This window comes from Pipra filicauda, unplaced genomic scaffold (genome assembly GCF_003945595.2).
Source record: "Pipra filicauda isolate LSUMZ 115617 unplaced genomic scaffold, ASM394559v2 scaffold278_size1010298_pilon, whole genome shotgun sequence".
Lineage (NCBI taxonomy): Eukaryota > Metazoa > Chordata > Aves > Passeriformes > Pipridae > Pipra > Pipra filicauda.
The window spans coordinates 94233-108755 of NW_024104396.1; the positions used below are offsets into that span (position 1 = coordinate 94233).

Below are 14523 nucleotides of genomic sequence, written 5' to 3' on the forward strand. Positions count from 1 at the left end.
GGAGTGCATTCTTATGTTTAGAACTCATTACTGTTACAAGTCACTGCAACTCCATCAATTACCATGCATTAATGAAAATGGGACACATACAAAAAAAATTATTGCCTCTCAGCAGTTTTCTTTAAAGACAAAATATAGGGGTATTACCATCATGGGGCCTTGAGGGGAACTTATCAGCAACATAATCCTTATTACTACAACTGTACTCCCTGTGCTGTAAACCCTGGGGTATTTTTTGTCCCAAGAAGGGGCTGACCTTTATGTAAATCTCTTGACACTTACGCAATGAAAGTGACCACGCTGCCATCAGGAAAAGCTTACCACTTCCACAATTAAAAAAGGTACTTAAATAAACATATACATACAAGGATATGAAGTGAAAAATGTAAATGTGGAACGAAAAAACCACAACTCCTGAAACTAGAGCAAGGAGTGTGATGCCAATGCAACTAAAGACAAAAAGTATATATTGAAGTCTTCAATGAAGTTCCTGTATTTGGATAAATTCCACCCAGTTTTACACTTATACTTTTAATAACCTCCTAGAGAGCCAAGGAATTAGGACTTCAAGGATGCTATTCATTTCTCTTTGGATGTTTTCTCCAATTCCTCAGCATTACTCAAAATTCTTAGCCCTGGTTAAACATCACAATTGACAGAGGAAACAAAACCAAGAGTGCTGTTATAGCAATGAATTCCTAAAGAAATTAAAAGCTGAGACTTACTGAATGCTTATAACTCTACAACTAACCCACTTTCACTTTCTAAGTAATCTCTGAAATTGAGATATTAATGTAACATCCACTAGATCCTAAGAAGTTTAGCAAGGCTGAAAATGTACTTATATTACTTTGCACTGACTGGCAGCTTAAAATTAAGGATGGGTTTGAACAACTTTACAAGAGACTATGGACAAAGAACTGATGCCAAATTGAGAAGATTCACACAGGACAGTTATATGCCCAGCCTCAGCTGCTGTCAAACAAGATGGAATTTTGCTTTGGGGAGGTACAGCACAGACTTGCAACTCTGAATACAAAGGCACCGCCAATAAGAACTATGAAATCCCACAACAATAGAAAGGAGGTAAGAAATAGCTTAAGTTTTCATCATGGTTGAACAGTAACAAAGTTCACACAGGCCAATGTCCACTGTAATAGCCAATGTTCAATCAATGTTAAATAAATGCTGTGTTTAAGTGCAATGTACTCTCCACAGCATAAGGCAAAAATAAAGGCTACCCCAGCCTGAAAAATTTCCAATCTAAAACCAGGTAGCAAAACTAGGCTTTCAGAGGGCCAGCAGCTTACAACAGCAAACATGTGATGACAGTCATTGTGACAAAATGCTTGATGGGGGAGTGGTGGAAGGAAAAAAAACCCACAAAACTATCTGATTGCTTTCACTAAATCTCTGTTGAAAGAGAGGTATGAAGTGTTTTGCTATCCAGACCATTAAAACTATTTCATGAGCGAAGGCCACTCTAAAAACAGTAAGACAAATTTGCTACTGATTAATAATAAAGCCATTCATTTTATTCTTCAAATCTAAAGTAATTACAAGCCAGAGCATGGCAAATGGATTTAGCAGAAGCCATTACGTAAGAAGAATCCTTTAAAGAAGAACAGTAATTTAAAAGACTGAACTGAATAATGAACTCTCCTGAACAACAATTACTATGAGATTGATTTATTGAAAGTGTATTTAATCATGCAAGAAATGTTTAAACTTTCCAAAATAGTTCAGGAAGACAGAGAAACCAATAGCAGAGTCAGTCCAACGTCCTCATTATAGTTGAGAAGCTGAAGCAGATGGAGAATTCATTTAGTTTGGAAGGATAAAGTACATCAATTTCTCTGAATCCACATTTCTAGTCAATTTGTTACAGTACCAGCTTCAACAATTAATGATCTCATTTTCGCATTTGTGCCTCCTTTTAAAAGATCTCAGTCTTTGTTTCCAAATGAGCTAAATGTCATAAAGGAAAACTTAACTCAAACATCACTTTGAAAGCTCATATGCCTAAAGCCAAATGTTTCAGCAGTAGCCACAAAAACAGGGGTCAAATTCAGTCAGGTTAAGTAGCCTGGTCAGTGTCTGGGAAAAAGAAAAAAAGGAAGATCTGTCTTTCACCTGAGACACTTAAACTGCCCAGCCTGACTTCTATAGAGAAATATTTTTTTGATCTGAATTACTTCAGTGTTTTTTTCTTATGGTACCTGATGTTGATACACGAGATCACCACGGCTGAAGGAGCATTTCTAATGACAGGTCTCTCCTGTTCGGTTTAGACAGGGGCAGCTCATCAAAATATCCAGTTCTGAGACCCACACCAGATAGTTAACATAGATAATATCATGTCTGTGCTTAAGAAACCCAGAGCTAGGAGACAGGCTGTCTGTGAAGCATTTAGTGACCAGTGGTTATCAACAACCTGGCAGAGCAGAACTCTAGCTCTTATTCAGTCAGACAGCTCAGAAACACCAAGTCTTTAGTACCAGGAACAGACCACTACAGTACAAAAATGTCATGAAACTGAGGAGATGCAAGAATGCCACTAACCCTCAACACTCACCACAGGGGGCCTCCAAAATTCTGTCCCAGAGCTGCCAGGTGGGAAAGTCTTCTCCTGTGTCAGCCACACACTGAACCATTCCACACCTGGTACAAAACACAGACCAAGTCTGCTTCCCTCACCCCACAGCTGTATTTCTGTATTGACAGTACCATCTCACAGACAATCCCACACCACTTAAGTGCAAAGGTTTAGGGCAAAAAGCCTGTCTAGCTCACATTCTACAGAGGCTGTTTCTGGCTGTTTAGATGCTGCCTGTTGATTCTGGGTATTTTCACAACATGGACAATGTAGCCAGCTTGTGCTCTAAGGCACTAGCTAGGATTAAACATAGAAAGCTCAGCTTCAAATGCATCTGCAGCCATTGATCCATTTGAACACTCAACATTACAACGTTTCACCTTGTTTTAGTTTAAAAGTTAATGAAAAATTCAAAATACCTTATTTACCCAATAGTCCTTGACGGATTTTTCTACATTTAAGTTCGTAAATACATACATTATTTAGCCAATACTGCAGTTACAGAATAGTACATAAATATTTAGAGACTTTTTAATAAGTGCAGCTTTTTTTCAATAGACCTCAAGGGTTGCTTAGAAACATTTACTAGTAAGATACCTGAAATAACAGTAAGGAAAATACCTTCAAAGAGTGAAGCAGTTGGATAAAAAGGAAGAAAGGGACAAAATACTAACTTTTTCATTCTCCTCACACACCTTCAAACAAATTATGATGCACAAGAAGATATATAGTATGCATTCACATATGAAAAATAGAAAGGAAAAAAACATTAAACTGATAAGCCAAGGGAGCCAAGTTAAGAAATAAAAGAAAAATAATGACGGTCATTTCAAACCCTCAGTTCATAACTTGTCAGAAACTATACCATCAGGAACAGACTTAGCCAAAGTCAAACTCTCAAACTGTTACTGAGTCTTAAAGAAATAGCTTAACTTTCAAAAGCACTATGTACAAGTTTCCTGCAAACAGAAAATCTGTCTTCGTATAGAAATTTTCTTCTTGCCCTTTATTTTCTGTTAGGGGTGGGGAGGGTGAGCAATAAGGCAGGGACCCACTTTCATATATATGCATGCTTAACTATACTGTTAATTTCCATACCCCAGTTCTCCCTGACACTGTGTTGTCATTTTGAGTTCAGACTAACTGTCCTCTTGCAAACAGCTGCCATGGGGAGGGACACACACACACAGGTATCTGCCAAGCAGGGGCCGCACACTGCACAAAATACATTGCCAAAGCCTCCTTGTGCAAGACTCTTTTTGTTTCTTCACTTGTGATGACAACCTGATGGGTCAGATTAAAAAAAGGAAAGGAAGCAGAAGCGCGTGTTTCTCTCCGCGTTTTCAGAAAAGCAAATTAAGCATTACAGAGGAAAGGTATGACAGAACAAGCAAGTGAATTCTGCACTCTGATACCTGTTTTTCTATCACTTTGTTCTTTGCATTAAGTAAAGCCAGCAACTATTTTTCTTCTGAAAAATACTACTAATTCTCCATTAACACAGTAAGATAGGAAAAGGAGAAAATATGTAAGTACCCTAATTTATGTGTGCAAGACTAATGTAATGAACAGTACTATGGTAAAAAACTAAAAGCATTTTATTAAAGTCTCTAGATAATGCTTATAAAGCTCATTATTCTTTCGGCAAATTAATATTCTATGTCTCACTAACAATATCAGCAAATGAACTGTTTTAGTTAAATTAATATTCACATTAACTGCATGCAAAATCAACTAATTAAGTAGTTCTATAATATTAAGGACATGTGTAAACAGAGTCTGTGATCAATTTTAAGACTAACCAAGTAAATCACATGGGATTTGTCATATGAACTTGGCTTGGTCTTCAGCAACCTGGTCTACTGGGAGGTGTCCCTTGCCAGGGGCGTTGGATCTAGATGGTCTTTAAAGGCCCTTCCAGCCCAAACCATTCTGTAAGTCTGTGTTCAGTCAGAAATAATTCCAACAAAAAGCTTAACTAACCCAGCTACATTCTAAATATGCACAAAAACAGCAGTTTAGTAGGACTGATAAATTCAAATTTACAAAAAGAAGTTAGTAATAAACAGAATCTCTTCTTCTCTTTACTTGCCTATCCTTTGTCTACATAATGATAATTTAAGCAGAGCTTAGAATTCAACAACCAATTTTTCAAATTTTTTTTAAAGTTTCCTCTACCCAGTGAATAAATCTTTACAGACATGTTAAGATTGTTTCTTCTTCTTCATTTATGCAACATCATCAAATTTATATGAAAAAAATCTCCAATGGTGATAAAAAGATAAAGACCACAACCTTATTTCTTTGGGCTCTGAAATAACAATAGTATTTGTTTTTTAATAATCTCATTATTATACTTTTTTTCCTAAGACATCTATCATGACAGTACTGGGGCATCTTACAAAAGATATTTTCCTGATTGTTAAATTAAATCATATTTAGGACCTAAATTAATAATAGGTGCATGAAAATATGTTGGGGGGGAAGGAAAGCCAGCAGCTTTTCTATTAACAGCTCCTGGCAGAGCTGGAAAAACAGGCAGCACAAGTTGTCTGAGTGTGCTGCACACTCCTCATCCTTTATCGTGAAAATGCAAATGAAACAAATAAGAAAAAGGAAGTTGCAAGTCACACACTCCAAAATCAATGCCAGAATTTAGATGGCCACTAGAAGCAGTTTAGTCACCCAGTGTGTATCCAGAAGACAAATACCAAGAGCGGATGTTGAGGAAGACACAGAGGGAGGTAACACCCTTCTCACATGAGCTTCGCCTCAAATTTTGCTTCAAAGTTTGGAGAGTGCTGGAATACACAGAACAGACACATCCCTGCCTCCACCAGCTGTCTCACAATCATCTGCCTGATCCTAGGCCAACTGCCGCCATCCTGGCTCTTCCTTAACCCTGACTGCTTATCCCAAACACTTCTGAACTCATCACTCACAGGCTTTCACTGCTTTCACATCAGCCATTTCCAGACTAACCTCCTTTTTCAAGTCTTTCTTTACAGCCAGGTTCTAGATCTCACTTTCCCAATACACACTCTCACATTTTTCCCTCTACCTCTTACTTAATCTTCGCTTTCAGAAAACGATTTTTTCCCACCACTTTCTCATCTTCACAGCTGTAAGATGCTTTCATTGTGGAGGGCATCAAAAGAACAGGGGCACCTGTTATTGGATCTTCCAGTTCAGCTTAACTGGGCAAATTTTAATAACAGCAAGAGATGTCATCACAGCACACGCACATTAACACCACTAGGCATCACATCTCCTAAGAACTACAGCACTAGAACTTTCCAGAAAAAAAGGCTTACAGGAGTTTATTACAAGCAAAATAAAGTTTTGATCCTGTTTTGGTTTTGGAATTGTTTGAAACACTTTAGATCAAGCTTCTTTTGAAAGAAGACAGTTTCAAGTGTTAAATGCCTTGAGAAAAACCAAGCCAAAATACCTACTTTTGTCCAAATTATAATATGACAGGTCTAACAATACTGCTTTAGGAAAAAGTTGTAGACCGGGCAACTACTTGAAATCCCTAATTTCCTTAATTCTGTGATAGTAAGTACTTGGCAATGCTAAGAGTAGGCTGGCCTATTTGTGGTTCACAGCGTGCTCATCAGGGTTGTCCCCCACTAGTGGAACGCCCTGGTAATAACTACTCAATTTTTTAAAGTGTCAACTGCAATGGAAGGATAGAACCGACTTTTAAATTTGCATGAAATTTTAGCTGCTGTTCCCTACCCAGATGACACTGACCAATTCCAAAGCAAATGTGAGCTTAGGCTGCAGGCAGATACTGGGTTTCAAATACTGCTAAGTTACTCAAAGTTTTGCGGTGAGTTCACTGCATACCACCCATTTCCCCACTCCCAAAGCTTCTGTAATAGTTCATCAGCAATGAGTTCTAACAGAGGGGTCCTCACAGCTTCTTGGGGGGAAAAAATAATCAACGACAGCAAAATAAAGACAGATTTGCTTCAAAGTAGGAGTTTCAAGCACCAAACAATATCTGCAAGAATCTCAATAAGAAAAAAAAAAAAATCAACAAAATACATGTTGCCAGAAAAAAAAACAGACTGCCCATGCTAAATGAATTAAACCTTTACCAAGCTGGAATTACACTTCACTGGATATCTGCAGTTATATCAGAAGAACCAATTTATTACCACAGGATAATTTTTAAATACTGGGATAGCTTGCAGACGTTTTCTTATGGTTTTATATCCCTGACATCTTATTTGCAAGTGAACTCCACAATCCAGAAAACCTTGAAGAATTTCAAGTTGCTGTACTTGAAATGGCCATAATCTGTATTCAAACTCAGCAAGTCATTTCTACTATTTCTTGTCCCTGCAACAAGCTTTAAAAAATTAACTGATCAGAGTTACGTTGAAAATCTTGAATCATTCATGTATGATAGGCAAGTATTGCAGCAGTTAAAATGATATTGTTTTAAATTATAACCTTGTTTTATATTTCCAGGTTTTACAAAGTTTTATGAAGTGTAAAATTGCATGCATTAACCTCCTGCCATGTCCACCAGACTTCCGGAAAAATATTCATGCCTGCGCAATCTATTTCTAGCAAAGGGAAAAAAAAAAAACAAGAACGAAATAAAGCCCACAAAACAAAAAAACAGGTAAAAATGTCTACTTCCCGGTAGCCAAATAAACCTTACATAAATTAGTGAAAGCTTTATGTGGATAAATTTTAAAAAAATTAATCAGGAATATGCATCCCACCCACACTCACGAGCTGACTGGATACACAAGATGTAATACACAACAAAACACTGATTTAGTGAAATTAATGTAGTAGAGTTGTAGCCACAACTAATGGCTCTTGAATACATCAGATTTAATATCTTCCAGTAACTGTTCTTCGCCAGCTAAGTTTGTTGATGTGTATATTATTTAGTACAAACAGGCAAAACTCTAACAATTTAAGTGCCACTGTGACAGAAGGGATCTTCTGGGTCACCAAGGGCAATCCCCTGCTGGCAGAGACCACACATCACTGAGTGCCTTTTGTAAGGCAAGCAAGTTCCATCAAAAAGAAACTGCTTTTTTTGTTAAGCCTCCCAGGGATAAAGAGTGAACTAGGATTGCTTGAACTTTCCAGAACCTTCCTCCAACGTCATGTTTAAGTTTGTGGATTGTTTATGTCCGTTTATTTCTGCTTCAACACTGGCTCATACCTTGAATAGCCCATTTTTGCCTCAGCATTGTCTCTCCCCTATTCACCCCACCACCATTCCACCCTAATTCTACATGGCCAGTCACTATTCAAAAGCATATACAGACACACTTCAGCTTCTGCTCAGGAAATAGCTCCTCCAGGCCCCCCATCATCTCAAGCAGCCCTTCTCCTCAACTTCTGTCATTTTTATCTTGAACAAGGCATAACTCAGGACTGAAAACAGTACTGTATACAGGCTGCATCATGCTTCCTAAAAACAGCAATCATTATTATCTTGCCTATTGGAAATACAGCTCCTGATGAACCACACACTATTTGCTGCTGTTGTAGTTGCAGCACCATCTCTTCCACACCCCACTATAGTCAACCATCAGATCTCTGAGAAATTAAACAACAAAGCATTGACAGCAGAGATTTGGAAGAGAAATGAAGAAGAGAATTTTGTAAAGGTCTGTAACATCACACCAAAGGAAAACTGCAGTTCCTGCAATGATACTGACTTTGCACGTGATATTCCAAGATTGGGACTAAGCATATGGAGCATAAAAAAATGCAAGTGACAGTCCGCAAGAAAAAAGAATCAGCTGTTTATAAACAAACAAACCAACCCTACATCAAAACAAGTCAAAATTGGCTAAACCCCCTAGTACATATATGTAGTTTATATGCCTTCAGTGTAGATTGTCTTTCTCTGGACACTGAGAGAAATGGAATACCATGCAAGTTTTAGACCTAAATTAAAGCCACCTAACAGAATTAAGTAAAAAAAAAATATCTATAATCATATTTTAATGCATAAATTCCTTATTGTCATTTTTAGTTGACAAATATCTATTTCATAGCAAAACAACATCATAGGAACAGCTGGATTGCAGTTTTAAGCTCAAATGAACCAGTGTCACATGCTGACAAGTCATCTCTCTGATTGCTTTTGAATGGCAGCACATGCAGATTTATTCTATGCCATAAATTAGAACAATTATTTCTCTGTAGTTCACTTTTTATTTCAGTGAGCCATTGCACATATTTTTAAAGGATATCTTCCCTTTCCTTGATGATAAGTTCATTCTGTTCCTCTAGCTGTCTGATCTTCTTCTCAAATGATTCCTGTTCAGCTTTCAGCCGTTCTTCTGTCACCTCTTTTTCTTCACTTACCCTGAAAAGAATTTGAGAAAAATAAAATATACGCCCATAACCATAGTGTCTGCCTTCCAATTCCTCACCACTTTGCAGGTAAATGGATAACACCCTCTCCACCCTTAAACAGGTTCGTTCCTCACAATGTTTATTTTATTATATTACAAGGGAGGATGCATATGACTTTATGCAATACATCATTTCTTCAAAGACACCAATCTCAGTAGAGTACATGCACATTAATGGGCAGCACGGAAGAACAAAGGACAGACCTGAACCCACAATTAGCTTTTGCAGCCTGATTCCCTGCAGCCATAATGAAGACTCACTGGGATCCTTGCAAGCCCAGGGCATGAAAACAGAAAACTCAAATGGGAGAGCTTAACTGACAAGACAGGAAGGAAATTGGAAAACTTTTCTATTTCTTAATCTATACAGTAATCCTTCTTTCACATTTACTGGTCAAACATAAGTCCAGGAAAGAATCATTTTTCTTGTTAGCTTTCTCCAAACAAAACAGTTTGTCCTGTTCAGGGGATTTTAAAATATCAAGCTGTAGGAGTAAATTTTCCTTTCTGTCTGGGGCATGGCCCCCTGTATCTTGCTGCTCAGTGTAAATAACTGGATCAAGATTAAAAGATGACAATGTGAGAAAGGTTTACAATGATCATTTATTCCGCACCTCAAGAGTAGGCTGTAAAAACAATTATTCTGGTATCACGTAGGCAAGAAGATCATTATGCACAGATCATCCTGTAACTATGCTAAAAAACATGGCTTAGAAATCATGGTTCTATAAAAGCTCCACAAAAATATTAAGTAATGAGCTTAGACTAATAAATATTATTGCTCTGCACTTAGGCAATTTCTGTTGCTGAAGGCTCTTAAAGTTCAGTCTTTTATGATGATGAAACAGCTGCCACAGCACAGGTGACAGGAGACCAAAGCAGTATAACTTTTAAAAAACTTCAACTTTAACTTCCTTTAAGTGGAACAATCATATAGAAAGAGGAAAGAGGATAAAAAAAGATATGAAATATACATATATATATATATATATGTCTATGCCTGGACTAAGCCTTTCACTCATCCTATCAGAGTCACTGCCATTCTTGACAGAGAGCTCCAACGAAGGACTGACACATCCATTCGACATCATGGTGTTTCCCTTAAGAGGACACAGGTTTGTTTTGATCTTCCAGAAGAAAAGCCATAAATACCACAACTGGGTCACTCCCCTGGGGTGAACTCTAGTATTCCTCAACTCTAAGATCAACCCACAGCCCTTCCCATATCAGCTTGAGAGGACTGCATGAAGTTGGAAATAATAGTACTGAAGCTCACACTTTTCCTCTACAAACCTAGATGGAGACAAACAACAGATAACATACAATCAAATTCTTTAAATTGGGTTGGTTATAAAGCTTGGATCAAACTATTAATTGGAAAGTTTCTAAATTACAGGAAAAAAGTACATGGATTAAGTGTAAAAACATTCCACTATTCATATGCCCGTGGTCTCATTTACAACGCTGGCCTCGGCCTGGGAAGGTGTGATGAGTTCAACCCATTCCTAAGCCCCTGGCCCTCCACTCACACACTTGTGAGGGTTGTGCACACAGCATTAAAAAAACAGCAAAGGGAACCAGCTTTATTGACTCTGGATAAATACCAACACCTACACGCTCTTTAGCTAAGCAGGCAAACTTTTGAAAAATATCTACCACACATACTTCTTTGCCCCCTGATGCAGTAACAGCTACAGCACACATGCCACAGGCTGCAGACCCAGGCTTTAGCAACTAACCACGAGTTCTAGAGCCATCAGGTGACTACAGAATATATGACCTTCCTTCACATTATCAGTGAAAGATGCAAAAATAAAAAAAAAAGAAAATAATTTAGACAAACACAATGAAGACAGCTATGACCATGTGGATAAAAGACAAGAAGTAAAGGAGAAGGGCAGGGAATTGGAAAGGAAAGAGAGAACAAGTATCATCTCCAGGACACACTGTAAGGAAGGAAGCTTGCTTACTAACTGCAGGAGTGATGCTACATGAGAAAAAGGTTCAGGACAACTGAAACACTGGGCTATGCTAGCACCCAATAACACTAAACTCAAACATAAGAAAATAAGGTGAGAAAGAACAGGGCACTAGAGAAATCAGACTAAACCTAGCAGGTTTTACTCATCTCTGGATTCTGTGATTTGCTGCTTGTATCGGTGTGCATCACATTCACGTGCTGTGTTTGTATTTAACACAGATCAGAGCAAGTTGTCACACTCCCAGACACATGAATATATTGTGCCACATATCTTATGCAGTAAATGACTGAGAACAGTAAGTGATCTTAGGAGAAATGTGGCAGTATGTGTTTATGTATCACAAAGCAGAAGACAGCCCATAAAGGGCAGTCAAGATACAGAAGACAGTCACTCACAGGAGGTGGCAAAAGGAAGTTAGAGAAGAGGAATACAAGAATGTCATCAGATTATGCTGGATTTATGTCACTTCATATAAATAGCTCAGTGAGATTTTTTTATATACTTATTTCTTTTCCTTCTGGCAGTAAAGAACAGATGATTTCTAGCAGAAGGAGGAAGGACTCCACTGATGCCATACAAAAACATTACAAGGCTCCTCAAAAGGATTTTCACCCACTATTCATCTCCTTGGGTCAGAAAAGAGCAGTGAAAGAATGAAGGCACCACAACTACAAAGGGCACAGCTGCTCCACTGGGCAACATGCAGGTGTTCAGCTCCATTGTTTTTGTTTCCAGGATCAAATAGAGGACTGATGACAAAGATGACAAATCAGCAGAACTGATCCTCCCATTTAGTGTCTGAAGCATTTTGTTGCACACAATTCACATTGACCCCACCGTGTGTCATAGGATATGCACCATCTTGTTTCAAGATTTGTTTTAAATTTGACAGCTTATATGAATTCAATATAATAAATTCATAGTAAAATTCAAAGCTTACATAATTCTAGATGCACTTAAATCAGTATTTTAATTTCATTTTACAGGAGCCTCTGTAAAAAAAGAAAAACTCATAACACAGATATATTGACAAAAAACCCTCCTAGGACATCAGCCTGAGGGTTAAAATTAATTCCTAGTTCAACAGTTCCAATTACTGTGGTGTGCTACCAAGTCCACTGCTGATACCAGTGTTTCTGTCTGATCTAAAGAAGGAATTGATCAACAAGTTTACTGGTGACACTGACTCATTCCACTGAGTAAGCAGGATTGATGCTCTCCAGGTGGAATTTCTGAAGCACTGCACAAGTCAACAGCACTTCAAGTTTTATTTGTTTAATGAAAAACTGACACGCACAAGAAAGAGCCGTGATAATACTCACATCAACACTACACTAGGGACAGAACTCAAAAGAACTCTTCCTGACTGAAGGCACTTACAATCTTTAAAAATGAAGAGTTTTAAAAATGTTCAAAAAAAAAAAAAAAGGAGCTTTTACCAAGAGAAATATGAAATGCATTAAGAACTGTGGCTCAGCAAATTAAGACAGAAGACAAACAAACAAAACAAACAAAAAGCAGAGACACAAACACTGGAAACTTCACTGATCAGTCCTATGCTCTTTGGGAACACTTAAATTTTAGGAAACAGTAACCTGGTATTTGTCTGCCAACTAGCTAGCAAAGATGAAAACATTTTGGTGACCATTTTTGAAAACTACAAGTTTTTAAATTTCAAGCAAAAAGTGGCATCTGAAACAGGCAAGTCCATTACAGGAGTCAAAAATCAAGCAAGGACCAAGATAAGGGCATCATGCAAAGTCCAGCACACATGGATATCATGGAATGAAACCAGCTATCCCGACTGAAAGACATACTCTAGAAAGGCAAAAACAGAACTTTCCATGCCAGAGTTGATTCTGCCTCTGGCACAACTGAGCAATAAAGTGACTTTTAATATAAGCACTCCAGGAAGAGAAAATGGTAGTATTTTTCGTCCAAGAACAATGTTCACAAATCTGATACATTTTACTTCAGTATCATGGGCAGTTTGTACAAATTAAAAAAAAAAATTAACAAAAAAAAATATGGTCCCAAAACCTAATTGAAATTGCTGCACAATGGATAAATTTTATGATATGCATCTTGCAAAATACAAAACTAGATCTCACAGCATGAATTTATAGCTACAAATGACTTTTTAAGCACAAAAGGTAAGTGTGATTGGTGATACAATAATCCTGGGCATGCTTTTCCTATCAGCACAAAGCCATTTGCCAGACAAGTTTAGGGATATCTCATTTGCAGTCTCACTGCCTGACCAATTAGGAGAACTGAAGCACAATATTGCTCCTAAAGTAGCATACAAAAAAAAAAAAAAAAAAAGAAAAAAGAAAAGATCTTGAGGTTAAAGCCAGGTAACAATTTGGTTAAATATGAAGTAGTGTAACCCAGGAGAGAAGGCAACCCAAGAGGGGCCAAACACTGCAGATTTGTAATATGGGTTTCCACAGGCAAGTTGTCCTTCAAAGATCCTGGAAGAAAAATACTTAAACAGCAGATATCTGCTACAATAGTTTTACTGTCCTCCTTTGTAATGGTTTCCAGTTCTGTAACCAAATTAACCTTCTGTTTTGATTCCCATTTTCACCTTTTGTTGGAAAATTTCAATTTTAGTTGGTCGATTTCATCTTATCAGGATAAAAAGTCCAGATAAAAGTAATGGCAGTAGAAAAGTCTGGCATCCCAGACTGCTAGCATCCTACAAAGGGTTTAGGAATCCAAGGTCTTGGGAAGGAGGAAGCATCTTCTCAGTAAGGGTCAAATGCATGTCTGAAGGCTGTTTGGTAGCTGCCAGTTGCAAGTCATTCTGGGTATGCCAGTGATCTCAGCCAGAAAGACACTAACAGGATAGCAAGAACTGTCTTGTATCTCATTTGGAAAGGGCAATCACTCCCTCCCACGGGTGAGTAAGGGCATTACGATTCCTTTCTACCTAAATTGCTTCAGAAGATTTATTTACAAAGACAACAGGGAGCCAGCTTTCTCCATGTTTATCTTATCTGAAGAAAGAAAGAATATAAAGTAGCTAGTTACCAATTTTCACCGCTAAAAACAAAAATTAAACTTTCACGAGCCATTCTCTGTCACTTAGTCAAGGCCTCTGCTCACTCTAAAGCAAATTGCATATGTGAGCTGTAAAGGTGGGTGAACTGTGCAGGCAGGGAAGAAGCATTTGTGATACACCTGTCATACCAGGAGCCCCAAAGTCACAGAAGTATGGCTACAGGTGTGGCCTGTATCAGCTAGGAGTGAAGGGAATGCTTGCAAGTACACACACATCCACTCTCTCTGCAAAGAAATTTGAGATCCTCTCCATTCAGCCAAAGGCCACGACAGAGAGAGCTCTCAAAATCTGCATAACACCTGAACTATTTCACTCTAGAACACTTCATAATCATTCTCAGTGTGGTGTTTAGCAAATCCTTAATGTTCAGCAGTCAACTGGTCACGTCCCAGCAGACCCTGCACTGCTCCTTCTCAGAGAGGCTGATGTGTCCTGACAGTGGCACAGAGAAGGAGTGTAAGGAACTTTCAGTGT

The 14523-nt window shown here is 38.1% G+C and overlaps 1 protein-coding gene across 1 annotated transcript in view; it reads right to left on the reverse strand.

The window, feature by feature from the left end:
- The window catches only part of KIAA1328 (KIAA1328 ortholog), a gene marked incomplete at its 3' end in the record, with an annotated part of 119173 nt that overhangs the window by 91479 nt on the left and 13171 nt on the right, over window positions 1-14523 (reverse strand). The window contains exon 5 of the mRNA XM_027740285.2: window positions 8836-8951. Within this exon, the coding sequence (XP_027596086.1) occupies window positions 8836-8951 (116 nt within the window). The remainder of the gene's footprint in view (window positions 1-8835; window positions 8952-14523) is intronic.